Here is a 16,662-nt window from a genome sequence, read left to right as displayed (position 1 = left end):
ATTAGGTCAGTATTTGTATTTTCTATTTAAGTGTTTCTATATTATTTTCTTTACAAAGCATACATTGGTACGATGTAAATTTATAAAAGATTTACACGGAAATCACAAATTATTACCGAAAAATGTGTATTAAACTGGAAATTGGATTTGATAAAATCGCTAAGAAGACCATAAATCATAATCGAGATGACCGTAACAGGATCAGCGATTCATAACAAGGTTGACCGTAATTGGCTAAAAGATGACCGTAATTTGTAAAAGATGACAGTAACTTTTAAAGGATGACCCTTTAATCTGAAAAATATACTTGTATTCATAGCTTTTTGTTTAGCTTGTCTCAATAGTGGCTCGATTAGCGGATATAAATATTTTTAATCAATTTTTTAAACTATTTGCCGTATTTTGCCGGAGGTTATAACAATGATAGTAAATTGCATATTTCTAATAATTAAATATTTATTGATAACGACAGTAAAACTTGAATACACATTAACAGCGATACGACGAAAAGTTGAAGAAAAAAACACCATTAATTAAACATATGAATATACAGTAATAGAACCCATGTGTATGGTTCCAGAGAAAGCATAATAAAATCATATAATCTGCCAAAAAAAACCAACATTCCCTTGACAACACCGGATCCAATGGAACTGCAAAATTTATTCTGCATTTAGTTGGTTTTACTGGTATGCCATTTTCAGCTGACAGACCTTTTGCTTTATAACATCTAAAAAATTAACCCTTTTACCCTTGAACAGTTTCTTAATGGTAATCCAGAATGCCAGCGTTTCTGGAACATATCTTGTAGAGTATATTGTTTACTGGGAATAAAACCTTCCTACATCCAGTTACAATTGAAAATCAATATGTTCAGTTAATATATATTCCATTATAAATGGATTGCAATACGGAAAGGAAGTCTTCGTATCGCTCTATCTCTTTTAGTATTGCCTCAATATTTGCAATAGTTCATTAATATAAAACAAGAAGATGTGGTATGATTGCCAATGAGACAACTCTCCACAAGAGACCAAAATGGCATAGAAATAAACAACTAAAGGTCAACGTACGGTCTTCAACAATGATCAAAGTTCATACCGTAGTGCCAGCTAAATGTGTGTGAACAAACGTGATTGTCTATAGTGTACGTGTATCAAATTGCTGTCTACATTAAATGACGCGAATTTGGGGGTGGTTTTATGACATGTACCTCATCTGAAACAAAGAACATTTGCAATGGTAGTTGAAACGTAATAATGTCAATGAGTGTATACATGCTTTGGCTTTGGCATTTTTATATTACCTCAATAAGAATCCAAGAAATAAAAAAAAATCTTTGTTCGCGTACTTTGGGGCTACATATGGTGAGCTATGTATTTTTTCTTCTACCTATAGGATAGTGCAGTCTTATAAATACGTTTTATACCAACACTTTTTACTATTTAATACAAAAAATGTAATACAGATACGAATGTTACGGTAATCTTTTATAAATTACGGTCATCCTTTTACAAATTACGGTCATTTATTTACCAATCACGGTCATCCTTGTTATATGTAACGATCATCTTGAAAGTATTTTAATCGCGATTTACGGTCATTTTAGCGATTTTTTCAAAGCCAATTTCTTGTGTTATTAAAAAATTGGATTTTTTGTGTTATTGAAATTTGCTGTTACAAAATATTAGGAATTATTATAAATTAATGAATGTATCTCCCTCATGCAAAGCTCTGATTCCTTTTACGAATTTGGCTATACTTTTTGGACCTTTTGGATTATAGCTCTTCATCTTTTATATATGCTTTGGATTTCAAATATTTTGGCCACGAGCATCACTGAAGAGACATGTATTCTCGAAATGCGCATATGGTGCAACAAAATTGGTACCGTTGATTTTATTACTACCACTGGGTCGAAACCTCTGCTGGTGGACTATTAGTCCCCGAGGGTATCACCAGCCCAGTAGCCAGTACTTCGGTACTGGCATGAAAATACGGATTTTTTGTGTTATTGAAATTTGCTGTTACAAAATATTAGGAATTATTATAAATTAAGAAATGTATCTCCATCATGCAAAGCTCTGATTCCTTTTACGAATTTGGCTATACTTTTTGGACCTTTTGGATTATAGCTCTTCATCTTTTATATATGCTTTGGATTTCAAATATTTTGGCCACGAGCATCACTGAAGAGACATGTATTGTCGAAATACGCATCTGGTGCAACAAAATTGGTACCGTTGATTTTATTACTACCACTGGGTCGATACCTCTGCTGGTGGACTATTAGTCCCCGAGGGTATCACCAGCCCAGTAGCCAGTACTTCGGTACTGGCATGAAAATACGGATTTTTTGTGTTATTGAAATTTGCTGTTACAAAATATTAGGAATTATTATAAATTAAGGAATGTATCTCCATCATGCAAAGCTCTGATTCCTTTTACGAATTTGGCTATACTTTTTGGACCTTTTGGATTATAGCTCTTCATCGTTTATATATGCTTTGGATTTCAAATATTTTGGCCACGAGCATCACTGAAGAGACATGTTTTGTCGAAATGCGCATCTGGTGCAACAAAATTGGTACCGTTGATTTTATTCCTGTTAAAAACACATATCTCTGTAGTCATTTGCGATTTCCGTGTGAATCTTTTATAATTTTACATCGTATCAATGTATTCTTTGTAAAGAAAATAATATAAAAACACTTAAACAGACAATACAAATACTGACCTAATTTTTCATCCGACATCTTGGGATGACCGTGAATGCAGTTACGGTCATCAGCTTTACACCAGTGATAGATTAATCGTAATTGTTCAATGTATGTTTACTTGTTTTTATTGATATGTCTTTTGAAAGAGTAAATTCATTTCAGTCGATATTTTATAGAGTGTCTTTAAATGTTGTTATATAACACTACTACGTAAGGTAAGGGTGAGGGTTGTCACTTGTTAAAACGTTTAAAACCACTACATGAGTTTGCATCTGTCCAATAAAGCTAACAGTAATATAGCGATCTTCATAAGTCATACGTCGATTGAGAGAAAACCGGGCTACAAACTCAAACCGAGAGAAACACAACAGAAGAACATGAACACTTAAATGCAACACTAGCAAACGCCAACATACATATAAATGAACTGTTCGATAATAATTGTCATATTCCTTACTTGGCACGGGACATTTTAAGAAAAATTGGGTGCCTCTAAACACCGTTAAGGAGTCCTTAGTTCACTAAGGATATATGGTATGCCACTAAGGACTAGATGGTTGCCAATACAGGTTATGTCTTGTCATATTATGGTAGATATTGATATTTAATACATAAATTAAAAATCTTTATAGAAAATTAATAACAATTAAATTGGTTATTCAACATTGTTAAGACATGTGCCTGTTTTTCTTTGATATGCCAGAAATCAATGAACTGTTAGTTCGGTCAAATTATTTAACTGATTACACGGGTATCCTGTTATCTGAGGTGTTTTATTGACAATATTGGAAACGTAAGTTACTAATAAATGATTTTTTATTTTTTAAATTCGCACTAAATAAGTTGTGAAATTTTATTCATGATGTATTTAAGATTCTCGAGAGTATTTAAGGTCTTTCCACTACGTAAGGACAGACAATATTGCTTTTTAATGATTTTTAAGGTCTTTCCACTACTTTAGGAAAAACCTTATTGTTTTTCTTATGTTTTATTTTTACATGGCCTCCCTGTGTTTCTTTCGAAGTTATCAGGACCAAATATGGACCATCGATAGACCTTATCATGAGGTATTACTAGATGACCATGTTAAGGATTTCATCATCCCTTTTACAAGTTATCTCCCTTCAATTATTTTTTTTAAACATGGCCCCCTCTCATTGTTTTTGAAAATATCATTACCTTATTAGGAAGATAGGGAACTTTCATTATAATATAATTACCGTATGAGTTTGCGTAGGATTTCATCATCCATTCTGAGAGTTATATCCCCCTGTAGAAATTTCTTTTATTTGCATTTTTCTTTAAAAAGTTTTTAAAATAGAATCGATTTCAAAATGGCAGCATGTACAAGAACAGATGGCAATGTTATTAAACATAATCCATTATTTTATCAACCCTTTTTAAGAATTAATGCCCTGGAAAAATTATACACAATTTAAATTCTCATTTGTATTTTGAGAATCGGAAGTCGTAGAGACTTGAGACCTTCGCCAATAACCGAGTGGAAAAATATTACGCTGCAATTTCAAGCTTGCATATAAAGAAAACGATAAAAGTTTGCTGCATACAAACTGCGTGTGAAGTGTTTCTCTTGACAAGCTGTACATTTTATACATGAAGCTAAAATATGTCCGACCGTCTATTTAAAAGTTACGACGAGATCATTCTTAAAAATATAGTTTTGTGTGTATATCATAAAAACGGTAACGTTTATCATAAAATTGAGAATTAAAATGGGGTATGTGTCAAAGAGACAACAACCCGACCTTAGAAGAACAGACAACAGCACAAGATTACCAACAGGTCTTCTTTGGTATCAAAAACGATCAGCACTTTAAGACCTTCAATGTGAGGTCAATATCAGGTCATGATTAAATTTCACCTTTACCCTCACAGTATACTATGACTTTGACCTTGTGATACTTGAAATATCAATTGGTCCTGAGTTGAATGGTGGTAGTCCCATGTCTCTACGACTTCCGGTTCTTAAATTTGGTATTTCATGATATATTTGATGATTCATTTTGACCTTGATGAATTTCGAAATTGTCCCATTTTTTTCTACAATGTTGACCTTCAACTGCAGATCATTTATCATTTAAAAGAGATAATGCAGTTTGAAATTTTGCGAGCGGAGGCATGCATTTTGTAAATCAATGAAAGCTTTACCACTTAAACTATTTAAGAAATTGAAGAGGTTATCATAGTTATTTGTTTGGCTAAATGCCAAAAACATTTCATGGTAAAAAAAAACCAAAGAATTAATTTGAAATTTTCAAGTTCAGCATTGACTTTGTAAGTTTCATAACTTCTATTTATATAACTGATATTGCATCATTAGTTGCTCTTTATCAAATAAGGTCATCTAATATATCAAATTGATGGTCTTTTAAAAAAAACTCTACTTAGAAATTAAAATTTTAAACCCCTTTTTCATCCCAGGGGTAAGGGTGGAGTCATTTAGTGCAAATTTTCAAATTTCTCTGATGATAATGATAGTTTTCAAAAGTACCAGAATTACAAGCGTTTTGTCTAGATAAGACACATCAGTGACGCTCATATCAAAATATTTTAATAATAGAAGAAAGAAGATATGGTATGATTGCCAATGAGACAACTATCCACAAAAAACCAAAATGAAACAAACATTAACAACTATAGGTCAACGTACGGCCTTCACAATGAGCAAAGCCCATACTGCATAGTCAGCTATAAAAGGCCCCGATAAGACAATGTAAAACAATTCAAACGAGAAAACTTATAAACCAAACAAGTACAAAGAGCGTTGAGAATTCAAAATTCAAAAAAGTTGTGCCAAATACGCTAAGGTTGTCACATATCAAATCAAAGAAAATAAAGCGTACATTTCAAATTTCAAATTGACGTCCCAGAAAATTGGTTTGGTTGGGTCATCGAGTGCAAATAAAAATAAGATAGGATTGTTGTATATCAAATACAAAGGTGAGGATGTGTACATTTGAAATATCAAATTCCTGACCTCCAAAATGAGGAGGGGTGGGGTGATTAAGTGCAAAAAATCAAGCTTTCTGGAATATGGTGTTGTCGTATATCAAATGAACGGTAATCAAGTCTACATAACAAATTTCATACTTTGAATCTCAGAAAAGTTAGAGGTTATTAAATGTAAAAAAGTCAGAAGGTATGCTTGTCGTATATTTATTGAAAGTACGTAAAGAGTACATAACAAAAACAACACTTACACAGGAAAGACCTTCCAATTGTTTTACAAACAATTGAGATACTAGTTTGTTATCATTTTAACAAATATTAATTTTTTTCCAAAGCAATATATCTTAATTTATTTTTCTTATATGAAGACGTTGTATTACTAGACAAAAACTACTACATGCAACCATACAAATTTCATATATGACCTGCTTGGGCAGCGATTATTTTATGCGTTAGCTATGGTTCATTTAAAAAAGTATATAAATATATTATTTGAAGAAAACGTTTGAGCAAAACTTTTCTGAACAACAACGAATTCAATATGATAAAAAATATAAACTACGTAACACCAAACTCATTTAATGCAAGCTACATGTCAACAGACGTATTTATATATCTGTAAGAAATAGTCAGCTATAAAGTATTATATAGGAAAAAGCATATTTTCACATCACGAAAAAGCGTATTCGTACGAGGCATAACCTTTTTATGTCAAACAAATAAAAATAAAGCTCTTAACATACGGGATAGTTTTTGTAAATAATGTGCTTAACTGGAACAATGAGAAAAAACAACATGTCTCTTTTATATATTTGAATGTGTACTAAGTTTCAAGTTGAATGGACTTCAACTTCATCAAAAACAACCTTGATCAAAGACTTGAACCAAAACTTTAACCTAAACCTCGCACTATAATTTTTTATGCAATTAGGGCCAACACTTTAATTTGATATAAACACTAGAAAGATCATATCATCAAGGACGTCACATGATTTTTTTTTCAATTCAATCGTAATTCGTACTAAGTTTGAAGCAGTAATAGAAAATGGGAAGGCCAACACCAGGTATTTTTTATAATTTACTCAAAATTTTTAATGAAATACATATCTTTGTCGGTATTAAAATAAAAACAAAAAAAGACTTATAAATATATGTATTCCTTTTGTCTTGGTATCTCTTAATATGACTTCGGACTATTACATAACATTTAACAATTATATGATAAATCTTTACTACATGAAACCACACTAATTTTATATATGACCTGCTTGGCCAGAGTTTATTTTATGCGTTAGCTATGGTTCATTCATTTGAGCAATACTTTTCTGAACAACAACGAATTCAATATGATAAAAAATATCAACTACGTAACACAAAACTTATTTAATGCAAGCTACATGTTAACAAACGCACCAAAGGGACAGTCAAAGACCTGAAAATTGCTGGTTGACCGTTATCTCTGAATGATGTCTCTTTTAATGACCTGCTGCCATTTATACAAAAGCCGTTAGGTATTTATCACATTCGCACGAAACGTTATTCATTACCCCTTACAAAACTTCATTTTCTGTTCAATTTATGTATGGAATCCACTGTTACAAACCCTTATTCAAACCAATTCAAACTTGAAGCTATAATTTCGGATATTGCAAGTCACAGACTTTTCAAGCCAGTCCGAAAAGATCTTTCCTAAATCTCCCCTTTGCCAACAAAGGTCTCGATGGCGTCAACTTAGGTAATATCCTTCATTATAAATTAGTTCAATCGAAAATATCTCCTTATTTCAAAGACCAGTCTGTACCAATCATTTCTTATACCTATACCAAACATATTGCAACTAAAATATTCAATTAAAACACGTTTTGCAGGATCTCGATCATGACGACTTCAAGTTTAAACCTCCTGATTGCACTTGTGCTAGTTCCCAATTCACATATAATCCTGCTGGCCTCGTTATTATCGGTAACCTTAACATTATTGATACAACTTCTTTACGAATTGTGTTATCGAAAGGTCCGAAATATCGTGTGCTAAATCCATCAATTGGAAAGTTATAAATTTTAATGGATTCAGTCGAGGATTATGCAAGATAATGGGCTAAGCGCGAGTAGGAAGACGTAGACACTCTATCCGAATGGATTAAGGCAGTGAGGTCGTTAATACAAATCAGAATTAAAAAAACTGAATGGGTCCATCAATGCCCATGCTACGTCAATCTTCAAAGATCCAAATGTTGCTAAACACCTATCTGACCTCCATGATAAATATGTTGTTGTCCCCGCAGACAAAGCCCCAAACAACATCGTTTTTTTCGTGTAAAAGTCAATACATTAACTACTTGTTAAACGAATTAGGTATTGACAATTCACTTGGAAACTCAACATATACTCTCATGACACTTACCAAAGAGGAAATCCTGGATAATCATAGGTCTGTTCTTTGTTCTTTTGGAATTTCAACCAAAAATGAAGAACTGGATCTTCCATCACTGTATTGGATACCTAAACTACATAAGTGTCCTTACAAACAACGGTATAATGCTGGGTCTTCCAAGTGCTCCACGAAACCTCTTTCTAAATTTTTAACATCTATTTTATCAGCAATCAAAGACGGCTTCAAAGTTATTGTGAAACTGCATATTCTAGAGGTGGCGTGAATCAGATGTGGATACTTAAAAAATCCAAAGATCTTTTAGAGTACATACAACCTAACTCTCTTTCATCTTGTAACAGTATTATAATATTTGACCTTTCTCCTCTTTACACAAGTATTCCACGTTCAAAACTAAAAGACAATTGAAAGAGTTGGTATTGCTTTGCTTCATAAAAAAATGGCCAACGTAGATACCAGTATCTTGTCTTAGGAAGGAATAAATCCTACTTTGTAAAGGATCACTCTGATTCAAACAAAATATTCTCTGAAACTGATATTATCAAGATGCTTGATTTTTTTTATTAACAACATATTTGTTACGTTCGGGGGACGTTTTTTTCAACAGACTATCGCCATTTCAATGGGAACAAACTGTGCCCCTCTACTTGCCGACTTATTTCTTTATTATAATGAGGCTGTCTTCATGCAGGAACTTCTTAAGAAGAATGATAAGAAGTTAACAATATCATTTAACTCTGGTTTCCGCTATATAGATGATGTTCTTTCACTAAATAATTCAATATTTGGTGACTATGTGGAACGCATCTATCCCATTGAACTAGAGATAAAGGGTCCTACAGATACAGTTAAGTCGGCTTCATATTTTGACTTACATCTAGAAATGGACAATGAGGGTCGGTTGGAAACGAAACTGTTCGACAAAAGAGATGATTTCAGCTTTCCAATTGTGAAATTTCCATTCCTAAGTAGCAACATTTCAGCAGCACCTGCATGCGGGGATATATCTCCCAATTGATACGATATTCCCGCGCTTGCATTGGCTATCATGATTTTCTTGATAGAGGGTTGCTGCTCACAAGGAAGCTATTAAACCAAGAGTTTCAAATGAGAAGTTGAAATCATTCCCTCGTAAATTTTACGGACGCCATCACAAGTTGGTTGAGTATGGAATAACCGTTTCACAAATGATATCGGATATGTTCCTTACATCGTAACTACAATCCCCTTCCCTTCATGAATATGACCTACCGAATTAGATTTTTTACCGGATTTGTTATCACATAAGCAACACGACGGGTGCCACATGTGGAGCAGAATCGGCTTACCCTTTCGGAGCAACTGAGATCACCCCTAGTTTTTGGTGGGGTTCGTGTTGTTTATTCTTTGGGTTTCTATGTTGTGTCATGTGTACTATTGTTTGTCTGTTTGTCTTTTTCATTTTTAGCTATTGTATTGTCAGTTTGTTTTAGATTTTTGAGTTTGACTGTCTTTTTGATATCTTTCGTCCCTCTTTTTTAACAAGCTGACCACACAAGTTTGCGTACGTCAAAGTCGTGTACAAATGGCAAATAGCTTTGTCGAGAAATAAGTAAAAAGTTATTATTTAAATATAAATAATAATGCATTAATCTTTTCGATAATTTTTTAAATTAGAACAACATATTTAAATATAAATAATAATGCATTAATCTTTTCGATAATTTTTTGATTATCTAAAATAAAAAGATAATGATTGTTTTTTCAGTTGTAATGTAATATAGCACGTGCCAATCGGTTCATCGATTTTCGGCATATCAAAGAAAACTTGACAAGATATTTCAAAAGCTCTTAACATGATTGAAAAATTTGGATCACTTTAAGGATTAAAGCTTAACAGATCTAAAACAGTGGGTTTTTGGCTAGGGAAGAAAAACATTGTAAAGAAAAATATGAAAATATTAACTTTACAAAAAAACAATTAAAAGTCTAGGGATATATTTTGGGCATAATAAAAGAGAGTGTCAAAAACTAAATTTTGATAAACAGCTAGAAAAGTCTGTAAAAATAATATCAAACTGGAATAAAAGAAACTTAACCATGATAGGAAGAATAACAGTTATTCAATCCTTAATTATTCCTATAATCACTTATTTGGCTACAGTGTCAACCTTAGGCAAAAAATACTTGGACAAATTTAAAAAAATCATATAAATTTGTATGGAACAATAAGACAGAAAAAGTTAGACGCACCGTATTAAGCTATAACCAACTAGATGGTGGATTAAAAATGGTAAATATAGATAAATATATAGAATCTATAAAGATAGGTTGGATCAAAAGATTAACTGCTGATAAATTACTTAATTGAATAGTAATACCAAAATTTTATCTAAATAAATTTGGTAGCAATCTACTTATCTTAAGAATGAATACTAATAATATATATTCTATACCTGGTACTAAAGAGCTTCCAGAATTTTATCTTGATATGATTAAAGTATGGTTAAAAAATAAAAATAATAAAACTAAAAATGCAAATAATTACAGACTTATCCGCCATGAAGTTATTTGGGGAAATCAATTAATTAAATTTCAGAAGAAAACACTTCTTTTTCAAAAATTGAATAGACAGTGATATCATTCATATAAATGATATCTGTTTTGGACGTATCGATATAAGTAAACACAAAAGCGTCTTCAATATTTCGTATGCTTTACTAGTCTATAATATACAAGAGAGACGTTGGCAAGTGACGACGTTGCGGGCCTATTGTTACGTAAATGGCGGTAAAACGTTAAACAAATAAAAGTGATAAAGTGCTAAACTGAAACTAAAACTAATTCACAACATTCTGGGGGCCGCAAAATGCAATTACTGTTCATGTATTGGTCATAAAAAGGGTATTGAAAAAACACTTTTAACAATTAAAGTTCATATTTCCAGTGGCACCAGTTTCACAATTGGTCTCGTGGTAATCAGTCCATTTGATGTCCGAAGTTTGACTGCTCTTACGACTTCATCTTTCCCGGTGATCAAATCTTCTATAACAGCTAGTTTCCACATCATTCTAGGTGAATTGTCCATGATTTGTACGACGGAACCGATTTTCACATGTGCGCTTTGGTCTCCGGCGACGCGATGAAATTCTCTTAATCCGGTGAGGTATTCCATTCTCCATCGTTTTGCAAAGTGTTCAATTAAAGTTACTTTATGGTTGTAACGTTTGTTTGCTTCTGTGAAATCTACATTTAAATTATTGTCCTCTGAATCAGAATTGTTGTCTTGCGATAATCTTCTTCCCTGCAGTAGATGTGACGGTGTTAGCGGCTCTGGATCTCGAATGTCGGACGACACATACGTAATCGGACGATCGTTGATTACCCGTTCGATTTCTATCAAAGTTGTTCGTAATAGGTCAGAATTTACTTGTGATTTTCCGAGCACTTTTTTTAATGTCGTTTTCGTAATTCCAACTAGTCTCTCCCACCATCCACCGTACCACGGTGCTGCTTTCGGAATAAATTTCCAATTAATTTGAATGTTCATTTCCTTAGGAATGTCATGTGAGGCGGAAACAAAGGTTGGTGCATTATCGGAATACACAGTACTCGGAATTCCTCTCCTACTTACGAATCGTCTAAACGCTAATTTGAATGATTCGATTGTCATATTTGTAACAAGTTCTAGGTGTACGGCACGAATACAAGCACATGTGAATAGGCAAATATACGATTTTGCAACAAGTTCATTATCTTTAACGAATAGTGGTCCAGCGAAATCAACACCAGTTGTCGTAAACGGTATCATATCGGTGACTCTATCCTTTGGTAGCGGAGGTGAAATTTGCTGTGGAAATGCTTTTCCGGTCACTTTTCGGCACTTTACACATTTCTGTACGATGTGGTTAACGCATTGTCTAATGGAAGGTATCCAATATGATTGGCGGATTTGCGTAATTGTCTGTCCAGCACCAGAATGTAACATCTGCAGGTGCGCGTTCAATATAACTAAGTCCGTAAATTGATTTTTCTTCGGTAGTAACACTGGAAACTTCGCGGAGTCGTCTAACTGTGAATTGTGTATGCGCCCGGCGCATCGAATGACACCTTCTATATCTATGAATAAGCGCAATTGTCTTACTAACGGTAGATTCTTGTCACGTGACGGGTTTACGAGTTGCTCCTTTTCACTACTGAATTTTACATTTTGAATATCTGTAATCCATGTACTAGTTGCGCGGTCGATTTCATCTTTCGTAATATCTTTTCCGTGTCTAGCATATTTCCTCAAGTTATACGATCGCTTACTTTTACATATATTCACGAATTTAAACACGTAGCATGTAACTCGTAGTAACTTCTTTAATGACGAGAATCGCGATAGATCAATTTTTTTCGAAATTCCATTTAATTCACACGGTTTTGTCTTTTCGCTGTCATCTGTTGTCGTTAACAAAAGAGTCTCTTGTTTAACTTGTGGGGTCCATGTAGGCCAACTGTTCTCATCCGATATCCACGACGGTCCTTGCATCCACAAAGTCGATTCTTTGAATTGCGTTGATGATATTTCTCTAGTTTGAGGGTCGGCTGGATTTGAGTCTGTTGGTACGTATTTCCAGTCGTAATTTTGTGTCGATTCTTTAATTTCTATCCCACGAGTCTGAACAAATCTTCCAAATGATTTTAAAGACGAAATCCAGTGCAGAACGATCTGACTGTCACTCCATAGTACTGTGCGTTGTGGTTTTAGGGTTTTCGTGAGGTTTTTAGCCATTCGAGCTCCTATTACTGCAGCCATCAATTCTAGCTTTGGTAATGTCATCTTTGCGAGCGGAGCGATCCGGTTTTTTGCAATCACGAGTGAAGAAGTGTTTCCTTTACATAAGTAGGCACTGGCTCCATAAGCGCGTTGGCTGGCATCAACAAAGACATGTAAAGTGATTTTCTCGTTGCTTTCGTTCTCATTTTGATCGTTGAAATAATGTCGTGCGATTTTCGTATTAACTGTTACATCTCGGATGTCATCTAAAATTTCATACCATGATTTAACTATGTTGCTAGGCAACACCTGGTCCCAATCGTATCCTTCTTTCCATAACGTTTGTACCAGTAGCTTAGCTCTTACGGTCACTGGTCCAATAATTCCGAGTGGGTCGTAAATTGACGATGATTTACTCAATATTTCTCTCTTTGTCGCTTGTGAATTATCAATATCTTTACGATCTTCATTTAATTTCGCAAATGTAAATATGTCTGACTTCGCATCCCATCGCATTCCAAGAATTTTCGTCTCGCTATCTGTATCAAGTATGTTTGCCTTTGTAGCTTCGTTGCTAAGTTGATTGCTATTTGATTTCCATGTTCTCAAATTAAATCCTGCATTTGTCATGAGTTCTCTAGATTTTTCAAAGAAATTTAAGGCGGCTTCTTCCGTATTAAAACTTGTAAGTACGTTGTCTACATACAAATCTCGCTTGAGTATTTCAGCTGTGGTACTTGTAACCGTTGATAAATGTTTCAATAATGTAGCGTTAAGAATAAATGGCGAACATGTCGCTCCGAATAAAATTACCTTGAATCTGTAAGTCTCAAGTTCACTCTTGGGGTTGCTTGGGTCTCTAAGCCAGAAAAATCGGGTGGAATCGCGGTCTTCTTCGTCTAGTCGAATCTGGAGGAATGCTTTCTCAATATCAGTTGTTAAGGCGTATTTCCCGTAGCGGAATCTTGTCAGTATATCTGTTAGCTTATTAAGCTGCGGCGGTGTAGAAGAAAGGCAATCATTTAAGCTGGGTGATTCTGAATCTTGACGACAACTGCAATCATATACTATACGTATCGGTGTAGTCGATGAATCTTTTTTCACTGGGTGGTGCGGAATATAGTGTACTCGATTAGTAGTCTCATCCGGGGTCTCAACCTTCTCTATAAAACCTCGATTTTCTTGGTCGTTGATAATGTTACCGTATATCTTAAGCATCTCTGGTTCTTTAGCAAGTCGGTTTATCACGTTGTATGCTCTCTTTCTGGCGATCATCTCGTTGCTAGGCAACTCCGGATGTTCTGGTTTCCATGGAAACTTGGCGATGTACCTATTGTCTTTCAAATGAATGTTATTCTCTTGGTAAGTGGTCATTTCTTGTAAGTCCGTTTTCGCTTTCACTTCGCTGTCTGTTTCTGTTCCTATGGATTCGATTTCCCAAAATTTATGTATTTCACATTCTTCTAGTCTGTGTGGGATCAAAATGTTCATAATCGATGACGTTGATTGATTATTACTGTTAGTGTTCAATTGTATAGGTCCTGATAGCAAGTATCCAACTTTGGACTGTACAGCGGTTGGTCCGGAACCTCTAATTACTCTGTCTCCAACTATATCCCAATAATAATCGGCGCCAACTAAGACTGATATCTCAAAATCCTCGTCCTGTAAAGCTGGGTGGGCTTACTTCAATCCATTTAAATGCTGAAAGCTCGACTGGTTCCTTGCGTAAGTATGTATTGGATAAGCAATCTGTGGTACTATAAGAACTTCAATAGGGATAAGCGTATTCGTTAGACCTTTTATATATATAGTAGCAATTTGTAAATTTCTAACCTTCTTGTTGGATTCACCGAAACCGGATATCGTTATCGCTTCTTTCCTATGTGGTCTCAGGTTCAATAAATCGGCTATCTCTTGAGTGATAAAGCTTCGCTGGGCTCCTTCGTCGAATAGTATATTGGCGGTTTTAAAATGTGTCTTGTCATACGTGATAGGCGCTATCGCGGTTTTCAACAATACCTGCGATCTAACTGATGATGTGGATGAATGCATACTTGCGACTGCGGCATCGGTATCTGGTTTTGATGTACTGCTATCTTTAGACTTGGTATACAGGTGTGATTCATTCTTTGAACAAATACTGGTATGGTGTCGTTTATTACAATTTTTACAAGTTTTATCGGATTTGCAATCTGCAACTCTGTGATTTCCTAAGCAATTGAAACATGCCTGTTTCTCCTTAACAATGCGTTTTCGAGCTTCAATTTCCGTAACAGCTTTACAAGCTAATGGGGCGTGAACTCCTTGACAAAAGATGCACGGCTTCTTGGTTATGTCTCTTTTCCCTTTCTGATTTGCGTAGTTGCGATTTGTACCCATAAAGAATGCTGATGTGGGTGTGTAATTTGGCTCCATATCATCACCGTTTACCGACTGACCCGCTTCCTTAATCGTTATCTCATGTTGAATAGCTTGCCGTAACGACGGCAAGTTCCAGTGGTCACCTCCGTGGGCACGTACCATGTTTTCTCGTATATTCCCAGGTAATTTATTTAATATTATGGGCACTAAAAGGCTTCCGAACGACTCGTGAGACTCCCCTATACTTCCAAGGCCACGGATGTAGTTTTCCATACTGTCGTAGAATTTTTTCAAATTTGTAATATTTGACGTTGGACTAGGAAGGCTGATTAAACTCTGCATGTATGTTTGTACTATCTTATGTGGTTGACCGAATCTTTGTTTCAGTACATGTAATGCTTGTCCGTAATTTGTGTTAGTTATTTGTAGACCTGCTATGCATTGGGTGGCTTCTCCGAACAGTTGAGATTTCAAGTAATTAAATTTCTGCACATCGTTTAAAGACAGGTTATCGTGTACGGCAGCACTAAACGAATCCCAAAAGGGTTGCCATTCTAACATATTCCCACCGAACGTTGGTAAATTTAATTTGGGAAGTTTGTGGTACATGCTGGAGTTTGAAAAAACGGACGCTGATGTATTTGCGTGCATGAAACTGGGTTGTGGCTGACTTTCTTGATGATTTGTGTAATTAATAAACTCGTGTGCATTTGGGTTTAGCAATGACTTACTTGACTGTTTGACTGTGATTTCCGATTCCTTAATGATTTTTGAAAGTTTAGTTACACTCATTTCTATGTCATATGTGTCATATGTGTATCTGTCGGCTTCCTCTATTTCTTCGCTCACTTCCTCTTCCGATTGTTCCTCCACAATCTTCTCGTTCAGTTGATCGATCGTTTCCTGCTTCTTCACAATAAGTCCTCGAATGGTTGAAAGTTCACTAACGTCAAATTCCTGCAAAAGTTCCTCGGAACTCGGTTCCACTTTCTTCAGTAACTTTGTAAGAACTCCCCGATGTCCAGCTCGTCTGGTCTTCATCTTCGCGGTACTCATCTTTTAAATTCGTATTCTTCTGTTTTTGTCACGGCACCAATGTTATTTATCACTTTTATTTGTTTAACGTTTTACCGCCATTTACGTAACAATAGACCCGCAACGTCGTCACTTGCCAACGTCTCTCTTGTATATTATAGACTAGTAAAGCATACGAAACATTGAAGACGCTTTTGTGTTTACTTATATCGATACGTCCAAAACATTCCTGGTCACGGCACCAATGTTTTGGACGTATCGATATAAGTAAACACAAAAGCGTCTTCAATGTTTCGTATGCTTTACTAGTCTATAATATATAAGAGAGACGTTGGCAAGTGACGACGTTGCGGGCCTATTGTTACGTAAATGGCGGTAAAACGTTAAACAAATAAAAGTGATAAAGTGCTAAACTTAAACTAATTCACAACAATATCATTG

General features: G+C 34.8%; 1 protein-coding gene across 1 annotated transcript; it reads right to left on the bottom strand.

Moving 5' to 3' along the window:
- Window positions 1–10,995: 10,995 nt before the first annotated feature.
- Window positions 10,996–16,227, bottom strand: LOC139522673 (uncharacterized). The gene is made up of 2 exons (XM_071316141.1): window positions 14,845–16,227; window positions 10,996–14,487 (listed from the first exon to the last, which is right to left on the bottom strand). The coding sequence occupies exons 1-2, from the start codon at window positions 16,225–16,227 to the stop codon at window positions 10,996–10,998; spliced, it is 4,875 nt and encodes a 1,624-aa protein (XP_071172242.1).
- Window positions 16,228–16,662: the final 435 nt, after the last annotated feature.

Source organism: Mytilus edulis, chromosome 5 (assembly GCF_963676685.1).
Source record: "Mytilus edulis chromosome 5, xbMytEdul2.2, whole genome shotgun sequence".
In the NCBI taxonomy this organism is placed as follows: domain Eukaryota; kingdom Metazoa; phylum Mollusca; class Bivalvia; order Mytilida; family Mytilidae; genus Mytilus; species Mytilus edulis.
The sequence above is the reverse complement of the archived record's forward strand: the minus strand, read 5'-3'. Positions and strand labels throughout refer to the sequence as shown.